We start from the raw sequence: 18,761 nt of genomic DNA on the forward strand, positions 1-18,761 counted from the left end.
GCCGCCTCATGAAGCAATCTTGTGCGGGCCACCGCTGGTACACGCCGCCTCATGAAGCAGACTTGTGCGAGCCACCGGTGGTACGCGCCGGCGTGAACGTGTTAATTAAGAAACTGAATAAACCGTCATTAGCTCATTTTGTAGATATTTTAAGTGTCTTAATACTGTTGCAGCTGCTTTAGCCGAATTAGTTAGTACGTGATTACCATTCGGTAGTGCCTGGGTTCGAAACCCGGTGCATGAAACACCAAACGATAGAAAACGTTTTGTCTAGTACCCGTCGCCCTTCGGCAGGCAATAGCAAATCCCAGAATGTATTTCTGACATGAAAAAGCTCCTCATTAAAAACCATCTGCCGTTCGGAGGCGGTATAAAACTGTAGGTCCCTCCATTTGTGCAGAGACATCACACCGCAAATTGGGCCAATAAATATAATAAAAGGGTGTAGGCGCCAATTATAGACAAATATATAATATAATACTGAAAACTACATCATCCACTGTTAAACTGAACGCGCCAAAATCTACATATTAATCAATTTATTGCACATCGAGTACTCGCATTGGTTTTAGCGTGGGTACAGCATTGTCTTTTGACAGCGCTAGCTTCGAATCTATGTGCTCTGCGGCCAAGAGATATGGAGTTTACGAAACAATCATAATGTGAATTCACTTCATCCTATCTATGTGATTGATAATCGGGAGCAAACAGGCTTTTGTACTATGACTGAGGTGGGGAAAGGTTGTCCTCAGGGCGGAGTACTCTCACCTCTCTTGCGGTGTTTGGTAGTGGACTCTCTATTTCACATCGAAGCTTGCGGGGATCCTTCGGAATCTTTCAGAGAGATTTGTGAGAAAACACAAGAGACCTTGAATGGGATTGATGGATGGTGCGCCTATACAAGACCTGCTATCAATCTCACAACAAGACAACCCTAGTTTTGTTAGCATTGAAAAGAAAACTGTAAGATCTCAACCATTCAGTGCTTACATGCGTAACCCTTAGTTTGTCCATGGAAGTGAAATATCTAAGGGGAAACTCTGGAAATGAAGCTGACATGGAAAACTCACCTTAAGCTGAACGTAAATTGAGCGCTGACAGTTTTCGGACGGTGTAGGAGAACCTTTTGTAAGAGGTGAGGTCTGAGACCGCCTATGACATTGTGGATGCATATCTTTAGTCAAAGCAATCGTTGTTGTTGTTGTAGCAGCATAAACACACATATATGGGGAATGCTGCTGAAGTGACAGTCCTTGGCCGAATATAAATCCGGGTCGTTCCGGTAACGTAGAACCGACTGTCGTGAGAACGTTTCAAAGCAATCATTTCGTACTCTGCTCTAGTATATATATAGCAAATGTGGGTGCCTTGAGTACAACGTTAGGAACGGCCCTTAACGCTTTGTTGGATTTACTACCTCTGGACTTAGCGATTCAAGAGGATGCAATGAAAATAATGTGTCGACTGCGTTCTTACGGATACACGGAGTTGCTCAAAAGGTTGCCTGAGTAATACTTTTTGTTTTTGGCATCTACAGACAAACCGATGCCTGCAATATATTTTAGAGAGAGATCCAGACACTTTCATAAGCAATTCAGTAAGAACATTGTACAGACTGAAAGTGGTACCGGAATCGAATGGCATTCGGATAGTAACTTCGGATGATTTTTAGTACATAAAAGCAGGGTCTGTAGTGACAGCTAAGGTGTTCTAAAGAAACCACTCACACCTCTTCAAAAACTGTTCACGAAACAATTAAACTCCTCATAAAAAAATATCTGCTGTTCGGAGTCGGCTTGAAACTGTAGGTCCCTCCATTTGTCGGACAACTTCAAGACGCACGCGACAAATAGGAGGAGGAGCTCGGCCAAATACCCAAAAAGTGTGTACACGAAATTATAATCTGGGAAATTTGCAGAGGAATAATGAATCCTCACTCCACATGTCCTTCTCTAACCCTTAAATCTTCTCGCATGACCTCAAGTGCAATGGACAATATTCCATTCAATAAAATAACGAAAGACTAATTTTATCATGGAATTAGCTGCTATAAGAAATATTTATAATTGTAAAATCTGACTTAAAACAATGTTCTCAATGAAATAGCAATATCAAATGATTTTCACTTTTTTGAAAATAAATAAAATACTTCAATGACCATATTAGATTTTGATGGCTTGGTGCGTGACTACCATTCGGAATTCAGAGAGAACGTAGGTTCGAATCTCGGTGAAAGACCAAAATGAAGAAAGATGAAGAAAATTCCCCTAATAGCGGCGTCCCTCGGCAGGCAATAGCAAACCTCAGAATGTATTTCTCTAGGAGGAGGAACTCAGCCAAACACCCAAAAAGGGTGCACACGCCAATTATATATATATATATATATATATATATATATATATATATATATATATATATATATATATATATATATATATATATGTATGTATATCAGATTTTGTTATTATTACAAAATTAAAAATGATATCAAATATTTTGTAAAAATTTGAGAAGCCAAAGAAATTAACAATTAGTCAACCCCAGTCAGTAAAATCCAATGTACCAAAGATAGTCTAATTATAATAAATTACACTGCCGCTACTATTTATGAAGACGACAAATCACTAAAAGCGCTGATGAAGAAAACATTTCTGATCACTTATAAAAGCAAACTGGCCGTGAACAGACTAAAATGTGAGAATTCCAAGAGAGACGCATACGCTATAATTACCGCCAATCGAATCTCCATATTCTAAGAAGTTATTTCGAGTCGAACGTATCGTTTAAAAATATGGGGCTAAAAACAATAAATAAAGAATATTAAGCTTCAAGGTAGCATTTTTCAAATAAAAGCTTACTTACGTTATGTTCGCAGAATTTTGTGAGAGAACGTAATGCCATCTCATTAAGAGGAGCACTGCCGAAATTATTACAGCTCGAACACATTCTTATTCATTGCATGCATTTGCTTGGACATGAACCCCCAAATAAAAATGTTCAAAATAACAATTTCGCACAATTTGCCGTCACTCGGTTAACACCATTTTTATTTATTCCAAGCAAGTATTGAGCTCGCCCGGTTCTAATATAAAACGCAAAAGATATGTAGGCTTTAATATAAATTAAACATAAATAAAACAAATAATGATAAGAATATTCAGTTTAAGTTGTGAAATTAATTTCAAAGGTTTATTCCGTTCTATAATTGCTTAGTTCAAATGGTAAAATAGCAGCATTCGTATTTTTACTATTGTATTTATGTCATCTCATCACTCTCTATGCAAATGAATATGTTTCATAACGCATAATTTTCACAATTTTTCGTTAAGTTTGATTTTATTTGTAGCATACCATGCTGTACCAACAAATTACAGTACCAAACACCTACTTCAAAACCCTTTGTCTGCATCTGTTTTATATATTTGTTGGCATAATTCATTTTCACTCACATACTCGTACAATCATTTGTGATTAATATAACAATTAACGCTTTTTGCCCATTTTCTTTTATGTAGTTTGCATTTGCTTCTCATTCATTTTTTTCTTTAATGTACAAACTATTTCTAAATTTAATAAAGAAACGCAATCATTCGCTTTGTTGGTTATATTAAATAGTCTAATAATATTTATATAGATTTATGATGTTGGATTTTTTAAACATTCATACTTCGACGACAAATATTCATTTCAAACATAACTTTAGAATTATTCAATATTCTCATACGGGTATTAATTATAAAAAGATGTATTTGAATAATAATTGTTTGTGTTGTTTTCACTTGTTTCTTTTTCACGTAAATCAAAACATTCGCTCTTCACTCATAACTTCTTTCAACTGTTGATGTTGTTGTGTTATTTTTACTCGTCCTGCATATCTTCCGGCAATTCGTGCGGATTCATCATGCCCGGTACATTGCGCTTCATTATAATCTTATGATCTTGCTCCTCCCGTAGTGCTGCCTCTCTCTCTTCTAAGAATAAGTCGGAATCGTCCTCGCCAGTTATTTCCTACAAAAAAATAATTTGTAAATAAACAGACCGACATTGTACAAGTACGAAAAATTTTTACTACTGATTTTTCGTAGCTGCAGATCATGTTTAATGCAATATCGCCCATTTACTGCAAGTGTGTCATGATAAAAAACAATTATGTTGTGTCAAACAGGCATAGGGATATCAATTAAGAGTATCTCATTAGCTGATGTGTTTTTACTTTTATTTAGCGAGATATAGTAAGCGGAAAACTTTGCAGACGACTTTCATCACATGTTGGTTTTTGTTTTTGTATTATAACACTCTTTGCAGCAAATGCGCGACAAATCTTCAAATTATTTAAGAGTTTAAAACACCCCTTTATAGTTATTTACGCATACGTAAACAGCATTAGTACTGATCAATTACGGCAAACAAATTCACTCGAATTTAAACTTCAAACTTACCCTAATTTGAATTAGGAAATCTCTCAAATGCTCTTTAAATGCTTGCACATTTTCGTCCAGATTAAAAAGACCAGTAACAAAGACTTTTATCTGGTTATCGGTTAAGTGATTGAAAGCAGATTTCAGCAAAGAGGCCACATACTCTTGTACGAAAATGGTATTGTTCGGTATTGGGCCAAGAATCACGGTTATTTTGTTATTCTCTACCAACGAGAACATATATGCCAATATTGTGGCATGATTAGCGAGGCCGGCTGTGTGCGAAGTATCAGTGACAACGGAGAATATCTGCATTAAAATATCAGTAAAATATGTCTGATAGAAACTTTGCGCTGCCTGTGGGTGCTGTTCTAAGTTCTGCAACATCTGTAATAGAAGTAAAATTAAACTATATTTTTAAACTAGCATTGCTGTAAATGTCAACCATACTTTATATAAAATGTTCAAGCCCATGTCAGCAACATTGCGCATTGTGTGCTTAAAGGCCCAAACAACCGAATCGAATACAAGCCTAAATTGTGCCGGTGGAATATTGAGAAATGCTTTGAAGCAATGCGCGTTGACGGCTTGCAGGAGCTCGTAAAAGCTAGTGCGATGCTGCGGATAATCTTCGAAATTTTTATTAATCATGTCGAGTGTGCACTCAAAGACGGCATCAAATATTTTTGGTACTTCGTTTGTGATGTAATTACGTAGTTTGTGCACAATTATGGCCATTGTACTGAGCACTTTTGGTTCTCTGGCAGACGGCACTTTGCAACGCTAGACAAGTAATGGGATAAAAAAAAATTGATTAAAACTGATTAATGCAGACTATTTTATCGAAAAATTTGAGTGGAAATAATTACCTGGTAATCTAGCAAAACAGCATCGAGTAATGGGGGAATAAAGTTATCCATCACTAATTGATTGTCATTAGAGCGCGATACCCATTCCGATATTAGAGTTAGAGTTTCTTTCTTTACAACGTTCATGGCTTTTATAAGCGGCTGATTATTTACAACGACACCATTAACCTCAATCGCCTGAATAATATTCTCAGATGTGATTTTATAAACGTTTAGCATATCCAAATATATGCGTCCCAACTGAATCACGTAGGCATGTCCCAATGCCTTGCAAGCCGCTACATTCGTCTTCAAAATGCTACCCAGCTGCTTAACAGCTGTCATATTTTTCAGAAAGTCTACGTTCTTAGAGGCACGTGAGATAATATCATCCCAAACCTGATTTGGCAAGAACATATATTTCTCAATTAAGGCGTCTTGTTGCACTTGATCCACCTGTGCTGATATCATATAACCAACTGCTTCATAGAACGTATGTACCTAATAACGTTAATAAAAAAATTAGATTGGCAACATAAAAATAAGATTTTTATACTGCTACTTGCCTGTTGGGGCTGTAAGTCACAAATTATGCTACTCATAGTGCTTAGTATTTCATCGATGAAGGTACACGCCTCATTGGGCTGTATGGTCACAAAGTGGCGTCTACACTTGATGGCAATCTTTATGAATGTATCGCAGGCCATATCCTGTACACCATCATGAGTTTCATGCATAAATTCGAATAGTTTGTTCACCACGGTTTTAAGAAATTTCCAATGAGCACGCAGAAAACGCGGATACTGCCCAACAACGTACATTATATTCGAGGCGATTATAGCCTTATTATCCTTGCCTTTCTTTTGTTCACACAAGCCGAGTAAATCCTTTATAACTGTGACAAGGAAACGTTTTTCGTCTTCTTCGCAGAAAGCACCTACAAAAAATATAGATGTCCAGTTTACATAATTCGAAAAAATCTGTTTGGCAAATAATAAATAGAATCGCAATATTTTGAGCTGTTTCGACTACGTTTTTTTCGTTTTTTTTAATTTTCATTATTTTCTTTATAAATATGTATATAATTTATTCCACATGCAACAAAAATCATACCATACTTATATAAATCAAAGTTTCAAATTTTATACAAGATTTGTGAATGTAAATTGTAGTCTAATAAAACGCAAGTTTGAAATGGTACAAAATTGCCGTTGTTTTTTGATAGTTTTTTTCCCTGACAGCATCATTAAACAAAGAGAAATAAAATAAACTCTATTCTACCTTGAATTTTGTTTGCTAATTTTTATGGCAGTTTAAACATAGGAAATGCTTATTGAAATACTCCATATATTATAGGTACCTCACCACATATTTATGTAATGCTAGCCCAATATTATGCGAAATTTCAGCATGACCGAGCTTAATTCATATCTAGGATATCGTTCAAATTAAAAAAAAAGTACATACTCGGTTCCACATTCAAAGAAAATAATAGAAACACACATCGGTGGTGCAGGTTCTTTGCCACCTGTTAATTTGTGGAATAACATCAAGACGCACACCACAAATAGGAGGAGGAGCTCGGCCAAACACCCAAAAAGGGCGTACGCGCCAATTATATATTATATATAGGTATATACATATAACTCACGTGCCTCCACTCGACCAAAACGAGAGGAGAACAACAATAAGGCGTCTTAAAAGCAACAAGCTTCCTGAAGCCGGCGATATTCCGGTTGAGCTGTTCATATCCGGATGCTTAGAGCTGGTGTGTTCTCCCGATCCATGGGTTGATTCTGCAGTTCGCGTCAACTACAGCGAGATAAATCTCTTCAATATGGCTTACATAACCCTATTGATTATATTGTGTGAAGGATTGAGTTCATTGGTACGTATAAGTGCGGATTTTTGCTGTTCGCCAAATCTTGAAGAAGACCCTGGACAGGCAAATCGACAGAGATTTTAAAACCGCTTATGACAGCTCAAAAATAAGCTGCTTATACGACGTCACGGCTAATTTTGGAATGCCCCTTAACTTTTATATGGTTATATAGAATTATCTTTGGATATGTCCAAATCGGGAAGGTTCATTCTGACCCATTCGAAAGGGGGGAGGAGGTTGATCTGACGCTAGTTCACCGTCAGAAAAAGCACGACTTCTACATAGGCTCCAGTATTAACACCACCAACAGTGTTAGCCTGGAAATTAAATAAAGTATGACTCATCAACAGCTGCTATTTCGGTCTAGGTAGACAATTGAAAAGCAGGTATGCTTTCTCCTATAACGACATATCATAAAAGCGGTTTAACAATAGATTAAGGAGAAATTATCTATCAGCCACGCTCCCATATTAGGTTCGTTTTGCGATAACCGATTACATAAAAATCTAAACCTTTTTAGGTGCTGTTGTTTTCGCAAAAAAGTAAGCAACTTCTTCTGATCACAGTGAAATAATATAAAGCGTATGAAGCAAGTTTGATGTACGCATATTTCCTTATTTTCATTTTTAGTTTTTAACTATTATAACTCTAGATGCTAATTTGTTAGTTATTTCAAATTTTGCGTGACTCATTTTGTTTTAATGGTTTGTTCAAACGCTTAATTCTATATAACTTTACATAAATGTGCTCTACCATGAGGTAGTTCGAGTTTTTTTCCTGGAATTATATTTTCTTTTCTTGACTTAGAATTTTCTGTTCTAATAGACCATAACGGACACACCAAATATTTATTTTTAGAATTGAGGCTAAATTAACTGCATCACGAAGCTCAGCCAGATTAGCTGGATATTCATATACGGATATGGGGCTGCTATCATCCGGAAATTCTGCAACAACAAAGTTCTCATAATTATTGTCACTGCATTCGCGGATTGTATCATCTTCATAAAAAAAGCTAATAGTGCTTCGCCCATTTCTACCATGAAAAAGCTCCTCATAAAAAATATCTGCCGTTCGGAGTTGGCTTGAAACTGTAGGCCCTCCATTTGTCGAACAACATCAAGACGTACGCCACATATGTATATGTATGCATTTCAGTGCGTGATTTCGATAATTTTACAAAGAAATTGCTATAACAATATGTTAAAAAGCAGCGAAATTAAAGCCATTAAGTTGGGATTATGAACAATAGACGATTTGAAATGTTTCGTTTGCTTCAATGGTAGCTTTCTTGTGAGTATTTATTCAGCACGACAGTGTACGGATTACTGGTGGCCATCTGATGACCATAATGCAATATATGGAATAATTTCTATTTGAAAGAAAAAAATTGTTTTTCGTTAGTTATTTTATATAATATATACATAGCTGTAGAATGGCCATAAATAGCGCAGATAATTTTTTTTTGTTTTCGATTAAAAAAAAACCCCCTAGTATAACCAAGCCGAATCTATTAAATGTGGTGTTGGTAATTGATTTGTTTTTTTTTCTTTCGCCGTGCCGTGTCCATTCTTTGTTTTCTACTTTGCCAATACTTTGCTTTGACTATCAAACCTAAAAAAATTGTTGTTGGTCTAGTCCCACCACCTTCAATGAATGCACCTTGGGCATAACCAGGATAAACGTAAACCGTTTTCTCACCATACTTTTTTTTGTGCCAGCAATTATAAATCATCGTATTTGAAATTTACCTTATAATAATGCTGTGGAATAGTGTGCAAATAGAAAAAAAAATCAATCTAATATACTTATATACAAGTGAAGGTAAAAGCGCCGTATATGTTCGTGAAGTTTGCTTGCTTTTATGTTTTGCTTCAATTAAGTTCCTCCAAATAGTTTTTATATGTGCCAAGTAAGCCTGCGCGCCTCGAAACCTCTTAAATAATAATAGGTCTGGTCTGGTCATGAAGCAAATAAATTGTAAGAAGTTTTGGTGTTCATGTATCCAAAAAACTTGCAAAGTAGGGGAAAGTGAGAGAGCAAATTGGCATTTCATTTTGAGGGGAAGTTGCAAGTTTTTACTGGATAAATTCTTACTTGCAAAAATTTACTGATCGCAAAGTAAAAATAAACACGAATTCAAATTTGTGAATTGAGTCAAAGTTGAGTTAAATAAAAATGGTGATTAAAATGAAGAATGTAAATATACAGGGTGAACGATATGAAGTGTTACCAACTTCACACTGCTTGTATCTGTAAAACAGCTCATGACATCAACGTCAAAATTGTTCTAATGACAGTTCAATATATTGTTTATAAGCCATCAAAAGCATTTGCGTCTCAGTTTGAATTGAAGTTTGTTGATTTTTTTTTTTCTGTGATGGAATTCAAACGTAATAATGTGATTCCGTTATATTTGGCTGGATAATCACAACCAGTCATTGTTCGTGAGCTCAGTTACCTCAAAGTGAATAAAATGTTTGTGTATCGTACTATAAAACGTTACAATGATACTGGTAGCATTGGAAAACGCTATGGAGGTGGACCTAAAAAAAACCCGCAACGCCAGAAATGGTTCGGAAAGTGAAGGCTCGACTTGAACGAAACCCAAGTCGAAGTGGAAGAAAAATGGCCAAAGAACTGAAAACATCGCAAGAAAGCATTCGACGCATATTGAAAAATGAGCTCAAGGTCAAGGACTACAAGTTCCAAAAAGCACACGATCTTTACACCCAGCAAAAAAAAGTTCGGTGCGAAAGAGCAAAGGAGTTGTTGCGTTTGCAGAACGTGGCTAATTTCCTAACATTGTGTTTTCTGATGAAAAAAATTTCCCAATTGAGCAGTTCATAAACACTCAAAATGATCGTGTTTACTTGACCGAACGCTCATACGAGAATTTGAGCCTACATATGGCCACTCGAAGCAATTTCCCATCGCAAGTAATAGTTTGGGCCGCAGTGACCGCTGATGGACGCTCTCCAATCGTTTTTATCGAGCCTGGTGTCAAAGTGAATGCGACTTATTATCGGGAAAATGTTTTACAAGCTGCTTTAGAGCCGTGGACACGCAAACATTTCGGTCGTAGACCATGGACGTTCCAACAGGACTCGGCACCGTCTCATAAAGCTCATGTGTACCAAGAATGGTTAAAAAATCATGTTCCTTACTTCATTTCGTCCACACAATGGCTTTCGAAGTCGCCAGACGCAAATCCAATGGACTATTCCACCTGGTCCATTTTGGAGAGCGCGGTGAGGACTAAAAAATATGACAGTATGGATACGCTGAAAAAAAGCGATTATACGAGAATGGGCCAAAATACCTCAAGATCACATTCGTGCAGCATGCAACTCATGTTTTGACCGTTTGAAGGCTATAGTTAAGGCAAAAGGTGGTCATATCGAGCTAAAGTGAATATATGTTAAAATTGTAATCATTTTTCAACAATTTTGTCTTTGAAGTCAATAAAAACTAATTTCACACAAAAAAGTTATGGTGTTTTGTTCGTTCACCCTGTATTTTAGATAAACTTTATAAAGTTTATTTGAAGAATATTTATATTAAATAGGATTCAGGGAATGAAATAAAATTTACTTTTTGTGATTTTTCTTAAAACTTGCAAATTGTTACTGGTTTTACGTTCATGTACTTTTTTGATATTTTTCTCTTTGAGAGCGAATCCTCGGAAATTATGTTACTGGATGATTTGTACATGAACAAACCTAAAATGACACTATCCGAATGACGCTTCATACAACTTTTATACACTCATAGACAGCTCTATACAATTGCTCTCCCTTTCCAACATTTATAACCTCACATCTGCACCGTCCACTAAATGTGTCTTAACATCTGCAAAATTTCTATTTTGCTTTTGCCCCGTTCTCTCATGTTGCCACCTTAGTATCAAGCAAATTGGATCGGTGTGTTCGCGTATGCAAATTGCGCGGTAAAATAAAAAATTGAGTTGTCAAACTACGAAAAAGCAGCTGATCTTACTAGGCATTTCGACACTCAATTTTTAATTGCTTTCAATGGTCAATTTCAATGAAATTTGCCAATCGACACAGCAAATTGAATGAATTTGCCAATTCATGTCATAAAATATTTAAGTCATATATTGCCAGCATATGTGAAGCAATGGACTGTCATTTTGCATGTTTGACAGCCAATTGGTATTTTTTTACGCTCACATTGGAAGCGTCTTTTATCATTTAAGTTTTCCTGACAATGCATTTCCCTCTCTTGCAAAAAAGGATTCACCCCGCATCGTATAAATCGAAAACTGTTTTCAAACAACCAAGAGCTCGGGCACAACGTGCTAGCTTACTTAAAGAGTTAAAAGATCTCAGTACTGTGGAAATCAGGGATCTTCTAAAATGTGAAAGTTTTTTGGTTTTAGAGACTTCAGGACAAGTTTCCCCATGCGGTATCACGATGGACTATGAGGCTGAGTGTAACTCTTAGTGGACAGCCGCTACCACCTAACCTAATCGAATAGAATTTTATTTGTCAGAATTGAGCGTTTTAAATCTTCTGGTGAAACCCTTCTTTGTTTTTCCTGTTTATCAAACCTGGGACCTGTCTCCCGATAACCTTAAACTTTTTCGTGAAATTAATTGCGCGTCCGACATCGTCAAGTGCAACATAATATATCCAGAAGTTTTTTAAAGATTCTGATTATAAAATTTAAAATTTCGATAACAATTTTTAGAAATTCTTTAAGTTTTTGATAATTTTGCCCAAAGTCGGGAAGTTTGACTTATAAGGTTCTTGCTATGCAACAAAACCTTAACGATAAAAAGTGAACATGAAAAATATTGCGAATATTTTAAAAAGATAAGGTGTGTTAATTATGGGAGGACAAGTATGTATGTATAGGGACCCTCAGTTTTATAGTTTTATGAGCTTTTAGGGGAAACGGAGGTTTCTTCCTATAGAGGGGAGGAAACCGCGTTAGTTTGTAATGTTGCACTGGGCGGGTGAACAAAATGCGTTCGCAATCGAGCCGTATTTCAAGCCTAATGATTTGTGTACAATTGCTCATAGACTTTGACTCATGATTTTGTTCACGTTACAATATCCGACGTTTACGTGATGCCCCAAATGAAGATTTGATTCGTTCATGGGTACGAAGGCTCCGGGCAACACGATCGGTGGTACACAGCCCATGGCCGGAGACCAGCCGGACATCGAGAACATATGAAAATAGTGAACTCGTCGCTACAAGTTTTTACGAGCGGCTGTTCTGGTGCTTCTAAAAACTATTGTGCATGAAATATTGAGGAAGTATCCCCTTCAAAATTCAAATCGTACAAGCGCTTACGCCTAACGACTATAATTTGCGTACAAATTTCTGCGGGACTATGTTAGAAGGACATTTTTATTTAAATGGAGGTGTAAATAAGCATAATTACCGTTTTTAGTCACTTAAAGGACAGAACAGACTATTAAAACATCAACAGCCACTACACAGTCCCAAAGATACGGTTTGGTGTGCATTGTCAAGCAGTGAAAGAATTGGACCATATGTTTTCTTTAATCGTCGAAGACAAGCAATTTCTGCGGCGGTGTCTTATCGGCGCATGCTTAACGATTATTTTCTGCCAACAATCCTTCCTTCAGGATACACACATGGTTTCAGGACAATAGCGCAACGCTGCACACGGCAGAGAGACCATGACGATACTGCATGACTTTTTCCCTAACAAACTGATAAGCCGTTTCGATGACACATTGAAGGCCACCCAAGTCACCCGATCTTACCCCTATGGATATTTGGTAAAGTATGGCCTCAAAAGTACATTCTATGAAACAAACCCAGCCACCATAATCTCAGCACTAAAAGAAAATGTCATTCGACAGGTTAATGACATCCCGATATTACTTCTCCAGTGAGCGGCACCAAGAACGGAGGTCAACTTTGGCATTTGTCAAGTAGACAAATGCATAATTTTACACGATAAAACAGCGCGTTAAAATTATTGTAACTTATTATGAAAATGGGCGATCTTTAAGAACAACATATCACGAAATTCGTGATTTTTTGCTGTAAATAATCGTGCGCATGAGTCGACAATTCGAAGGTTGTTGAAAGAATTTCAAGAAACTTGTTCTGTCGATAGAAAAAGTTGTGGAAAACAAAGAACTGTAAACGTACACATGGTGGACATTTAAATCATGTCATTTTTCACATATAATTTTTAACAGCCGTATTTTGAATAAATATCCGTATTTTGCATAAAAATGAAAGAAACCAAATTTTTTCGTATTTTATTTTAAAACAACACCTGGGCGCTTTTTCTGAAAGACCCTTTACATCTCCCCGTTCTGGGTGACATTTTTATACGAGAATGAAGGAATGGAGTGGATATGAGCAATTTTAATAGTTCCTAATAGTTTTTTGGCATGAAAATCCAGAAACTACAATTCATATTAAATATAATATAATTAAAAATAATACATTTTTATTGTATTATTTTTTTTTACATACGAATTCTTTGATATTTTTAATAGATGGTTTGTTATAAAAAATGGATTTCAAATAAATATTCCCATATTTTTAATTAATTTCACTAGAATATTGCGGGTATTTCCATACTACAAGTAAACTAATGGTAACATTAGATATTCAGTGACGATTATATATATTTGTATACTATAGATACATAAACCGTATTTGCCGAATAGGTTTATTTGCCCCGGCAGGCAATGGCAAACCGCTGAGTGTATTTCTGCCATGTAAAAGTTCATAATAAAAATCCGTCTGTCGTTCACAGGCGATATAAAACTGTTTTTTTTTCTAATTTTCATAAATTTTTTTATAAAAATATAGTTCATTATAAAGAATATTTTGTATTGTAATTTATCAAATGACTTTATAAGCTTTTAATAGCCTTCAATTAGAATATTTTATAAAGTAATAGTTTGTCCAAAACAAAGGTATGTAAATTGGCACACAAAAAAAAATTCCAGCGCACTAGTCTCCATCTAAATTCAATAGCTACTGTATATTCGCCTCAAACTCCGACTAAATGGCGCAATATTCTCTGGACATATGAGTCCAAAATGTTTATTTTTAGTCCAACTCGCACAGGGGAATATTTTAGGTCAGGATCAAGGCATATGATACAAAATTTTATATGAAGACAAGAAGTTTGGGGGTTGCACAGGACTGATATTTTCATAATGAAATGCGAGGTATTAGAATTACGGTTTTAAAAAGGCTGTATATAAAGAGAGATATATTCCTTCTGAGAGATTCAGATGTTTAGTTCACTCAGGGTGAAATATTCTTGTTGTTTTGCTGAATATTTAAAAGAGATAGTAAAGTGACAATTTTAACAACCAAGCTGCATGACGTACGACATAGATTAACGAATGGCGATGCTTAGGTACATATAATACCAACAAAACTTTTATTAAATCTAAGCTTTATAACTTATGCTACAACTATGAAGGAAATGGATGTTAAAAGTGGCGTAAAACACATCGTACAAATTTCGTACATACCTGATATTGAGCCAATAGCCCAGCAAAGCGTATTAAGGTTTTTCCATGAGAACTCAGTTCCATTAACTTGGTTCATCAGCTTAAGTGTCATTATACGTTCCGTGTCGGCATAATCTAAATGAGTTAAAAACACGAGTGTTTCACGCATATTTTTATACAAATTAATGGCGTTGGTATCCTTCATGAATTCGCGTACTACTTCTCCATTTTCATTTTCGACAACCAGCACTTCTTCTGGTTTGGCCATTCTTGAAATCATAATGTAACGAACTTTCGATAATATATTAGCGTAGTAGCGGCGACGAGGAAAAGCATTACGCTTGGTCAATGATACTGCATCAGTTTGAGTTAGATACGCTGTAGTGCTAACAAAGGTTTCGCTATTGTAGAGATCTTCGACTAAATTGTTCCAGTACTCCAAACATATCTTGAAAACTTCAACATCTTCAACTTCCGATATCATTACCAAGAAATGGAGAGCCTGATCTAAATGCTCCATTAATTTGACATCCTCCGCAAGTTTTCCATGCTCCTTGAGGAATGTGCACAAGAACATTGCCAAATTTTGAACAAATACCTGTTCAGTGCTGCTGCCATTAGCGTAAATATGACTCATATTGGGATTTTGACCAATCATTTGATCCAACTGTAACATTGTGTCCTTGAACATTTTGGTCAAATTTTCATTGTAATTGTCCATGGTAAGACCGGCAATCTCAGAGAGGCACATCAGCGTAACATTTCGGAACATGGGAACACTCAGAAACTTAAAAATAAGCGTCTCGATTAACGCTGTCTCAAATATATATCCCAATGGAATCCAACTCAAGAATCGTAATAATGTCTCCAAAGTAACTTGGATTAGTGGTGCATTCATAGAGCTTTCCAAAACAAATGAACAAAGTTGGAAAATCTGGGAAAATTCAGAGCACATGGTATCCTTTAAATGTTTTGCTTTCGTCTGGGTTATTTGCCCAGCAGAAAAGTCAAAAACCTCTTCACTAAGGTTTTTCAAAATAACCATATTATTCTTACAAAGACTTTCATTAGTCTTTGACGCTCCTACAATGTCACTAATAAATGTTTCCCAATTACGAGGCCATTCACGTTTTAAGATTTGCACCAATATTAAATTTAATTTGTTCAAATACACCTTATTGGCCTCCATTGTTTCCGGGTCTGAAGATGTTTTGATGATAAGCCCAACAACATATTTCTTGATTCCTTCACATTGATTACGGGGTAAAATTTTCCAGCGAGTTTTAATAACCTCTTCGAGAATTTGTAGTGCATAGAACTTGGTACGCTGATTTTGAGAGAACTCTAAAATACTGTCGACACGAGTCCAAGCATCTGGATGCTCACGCAACGTTGTAAGGATATCTTGTGCTAGGCGCAACTGCTCCCCCTGAGAGGTGTACAAACACTCTACGATCTTGTCAAGTAAACTGATGTCTAGCTTTTGAGAAAAGTCCAACAGTTTGCTGGCTTCCTCCGTCGACAGCATCGCCATTGCCTTATAATAAAAGCAGCGCTCTCGTCTGCGTCTATCGTTTATGTTGGGATTAATTTTGTTGTTGAGGAAAAATCAGTGCTATTTCCGTATTTTAGATATATATTTAATCACTGGTCCAGAGCCTGAAAGTTAAAAACGATATAAAATATTGGAAAGTTTTTTATTATAACGTGCAAAGCGTTTCGATGTGTATATATAGATAGGTACATATATATTTTTCATTTTTTAATAGAGTAGGTACATTATTCTATTCAACTCCTCAATTAGGCAATTGCGTCGCATGCGACATTTTCCTTATTATAGAATCTCCACAAGTTTGTTTGCGTATATTGTGTTCCCGTTGAATTTCTTTTTTTCAATAGTTTATCACACAAATTTTTAAATACGTTTAATATCAGTTCCACGCTACATACTTTTGTAAAGAATGTTATTTTCAGGAAAATGTGCGTGTCCCGCAAAATACATCCATCAAATCGCTTCTTCTTCTTCTTATTTGCTTTATGTATCGCACTTACCTACCAAGTAGCAGCAGCCGTCGTTGTAGCGCTCGCCTCGAATTTAATTAAAAATGCGAAAGTAAAAGCAAACCTATGGGCGATATTTTTTCTTAACAGACACCGAAACTTCTGTCGTAAACTTTCATTCAAACTCTTAAGTGAACTCACTACGCTCTTTCACACTCACAATTTATAAAATTTTACAAAATATTAGCAATTTTTCAGATAAAAATCGCTGATGACCGCAAAACGAAACTCACACAAATCCTCAGACTTAGAAAATCTTCACTTTCGCCGTTTCACTTTGATGTTAAATTCGTCTTTTAACATAATACCAAGAATAACGCGTCCCAGGGTTGCATAAATTTGTACATGATCTCTGAACACGTTATATCAGTATTAGACAAAACTCATTGCATAGGCAATAAGAGTTCAGATATTACAATTTCGGTATAAAACATTTTGGTTTAACGATTATAGTATATTTACGAAAGTTACTTTAAAAAAATTCGTTCTCAAAGATATATTTCTCATACGTTCCAGCTTATTGGTGGGTACCCGGTTCGGTTTCAACTTTTAGCACTACAACATTGGCACAGTATTTAATAGCCATGCGCGAAGAATAGCCAAAAAAGAAGAACATAATTAGATGCTCTGCTGAAGAAGAATTCATAAATACAGGGAAGCCTTTACGTGAGGCTTAGATGCGCAAGTTTTGAGGCGATTTGTCTCTAAATTTTCAACATACTAAACACTTTTTTACTAACAAGCTTACTCCTTTGCCAATTGATCAAAAGCTTGTATACAATTTTTCTATCAAGGCGATAGGCAAATTTGACTTGCAATACTCTGGGAGAATCTTCAATTATTTTCAAGATAACTACATTTTGGAATTGAAATATCCCATCAAATTGTTTGCAGCTTATGTATGTTGTAGGCTTTAATTCAAGTGATTTTTTATAGGTCGTGCAGGTGTACAAATTGAAAAATAAAACTTCAACATGTTTGCAATAATGGAATTTATCTAACCGTGTAAAAGCCAAGTAAACCTCATAAATCTTACAAATGCAACAGTATAAACTAGCTGGATTGTATGAACTAGCTAACTTGCATGAAAATTCATTTATACAAATGAGATAAGTTAACTCAAATTGTTAATTATTTGGTTTTTAATTAAACGCAAAATATTCCAAAATTTAGATTAATGCAAATTTTTATTATCACCTTAAAATATTCGGCAGAAATGAAAGATTGGCTAGTTAGGGCTAATTGTGCAAGATATATAAACTAAATCTCAATGAATATGTTGTGAACAGGAAACTTCGCGAGTGGCAACAATAGAAAGCGAATAAGATGAACAAACAAACGCATGAATTCGCCTTGATGGCGATGCAGATGGCGGGACAGAAGTCGCCAGAAGATACGAGTTGCCAGATGTAAAAATTACGATAGTTATTAAGCAGAGGTGCATGCGCATAGAGTATTTAGTCGTAGGTTGAGCGCGTAGGCGAGTAAACGAGAAGTAATAAAGTAATTCAGTCGTAAGGTGAATGTGCACATGTAAAGTAAAGCAGTTAAATGTTGAAAATAAAGTAAAACAATTTGAGTCGCTTGCGACTTTTATTTGACAATCCGGTGAGGAAACGCAGAGGAATTATTGTGAGAAATTTATTTGGATTTAGAAGTAACAAAATTCGTGAAAATATAGTTTTTGCTCCTTTCTCCATCTGTAAACCAATTAAAAGTATGAGAATTTAATCTCGATATCTTTGCAATGTCAATTATTTTTTGGAAACTTAAAGTTATCGCATATGAAAATTTGATTGTGGCTTTTGATATCTTCTCAAAATTTCATTAGTTTAATATGGTTACAATCGAGAATGATAGAGAAATAGATTGCACCTTCCGAATTCACTGTGTCCTAAGAGTCCATGAATAAACAAACAAAAGTAAGGGGAATTACTCGTTTGTGAAGAAGAAGAGGAGGCGAAAGCAATGGAAACAACCAAACACACTTACTTTCTAACCACGGCGTCTTCCGCATAAAAGCGCAAACAAACTGCATTTGGAGGCTTTATATTAATTTGT

General features: G+C 35.8%; 1 protein-coding gene across 4 annotated transcripts; it reads right to left on the bottom strand.

The window, feature by feature from the left end:
- Positions 1-3,017: 3,017 nt before the first annotated feature.
- Positions 3,018-16,969, bottom strand: LOC129247096 (exportin-1). Of its 4 annotated transcripts, none has more exons than XM_054886019.1 (7): positions 16,696-16,969; positions 14,661-16,298; positions 5,833-6,203; positions 5,288-5,767; positions 4,869-5,201; positions 4,440-4,805; positions 3,018-4,008 (listed from the first exon to the last, which is right to left on the bottom strand). In XM_054886019.1, the coding sequence occupies exons 2-7, from the start codon at positions 16,171-16,173 to the stop codon at positions 3,859-3,861; spliced, it is 3,213 nt and encodes a 1,070-aa protein (XP_054741994.1). In that variant the 5' UTR covers positions 16,174-16,298; positions 16,696-16,969; the 3' UTR covers positions 3,018-3,858. The 4 variants fall into 4 exon arrangements, with proteins under 4 accessions (XP_054741994.1, XP_054741993.1, XP_054741997.1 ...); XM_054886018.1 differs by having other exon boundaries at positions 16,692-16,969; XM_054886022.1 differs by lacking the exon at positions 16,696-16,969 and adding an exon at positions 16,590-16,643.
- Positions 16,970-18,761: the final 1,792 nt, after the last annotated feature.

This window comes from Anastrepha obliqua, chromosome 5 (assembly GCF_027943255.1).
Source record: "Anastrepha obliqua isolate idAnaObli1 chromosome 5, idAnaObli1_1.0, whole genome shotgun sequence".
NCBI lineage: Eukaryota > Metazoa > Arthropoda > Insecta > Diptera > Tephritidae > Anastrepha > Anastrepha obliqua.

What these genes read in the sequence shown, in the direction of transcription:
- LOC129247096 (XM_054886019.1), bottom strand. Translation starts at nt 16,173, where the DNA reads ATGGCGATGCTGTCGACGGAGGAAGCCAGCAAACTGTTGGACTTTTCT. An exon ending in GGCTATTGGCTCAATATCAG is followed by an intron (nt 6,204 to 14,660) that starts GTATGTACGAAA and finishes TATTTTTTGTAG; the next exon opens with GTGCTTTCTGCGAAGAAGAC. An exon ending in GTGACTTACAGCCCCAACAG is followed by an intron (nt 5,768 to 5,832) that starts GCAAGTAGCAGT and finishes TAACGTTATTAG; the next exon opens with GTACATACGTTCTATGAAGC.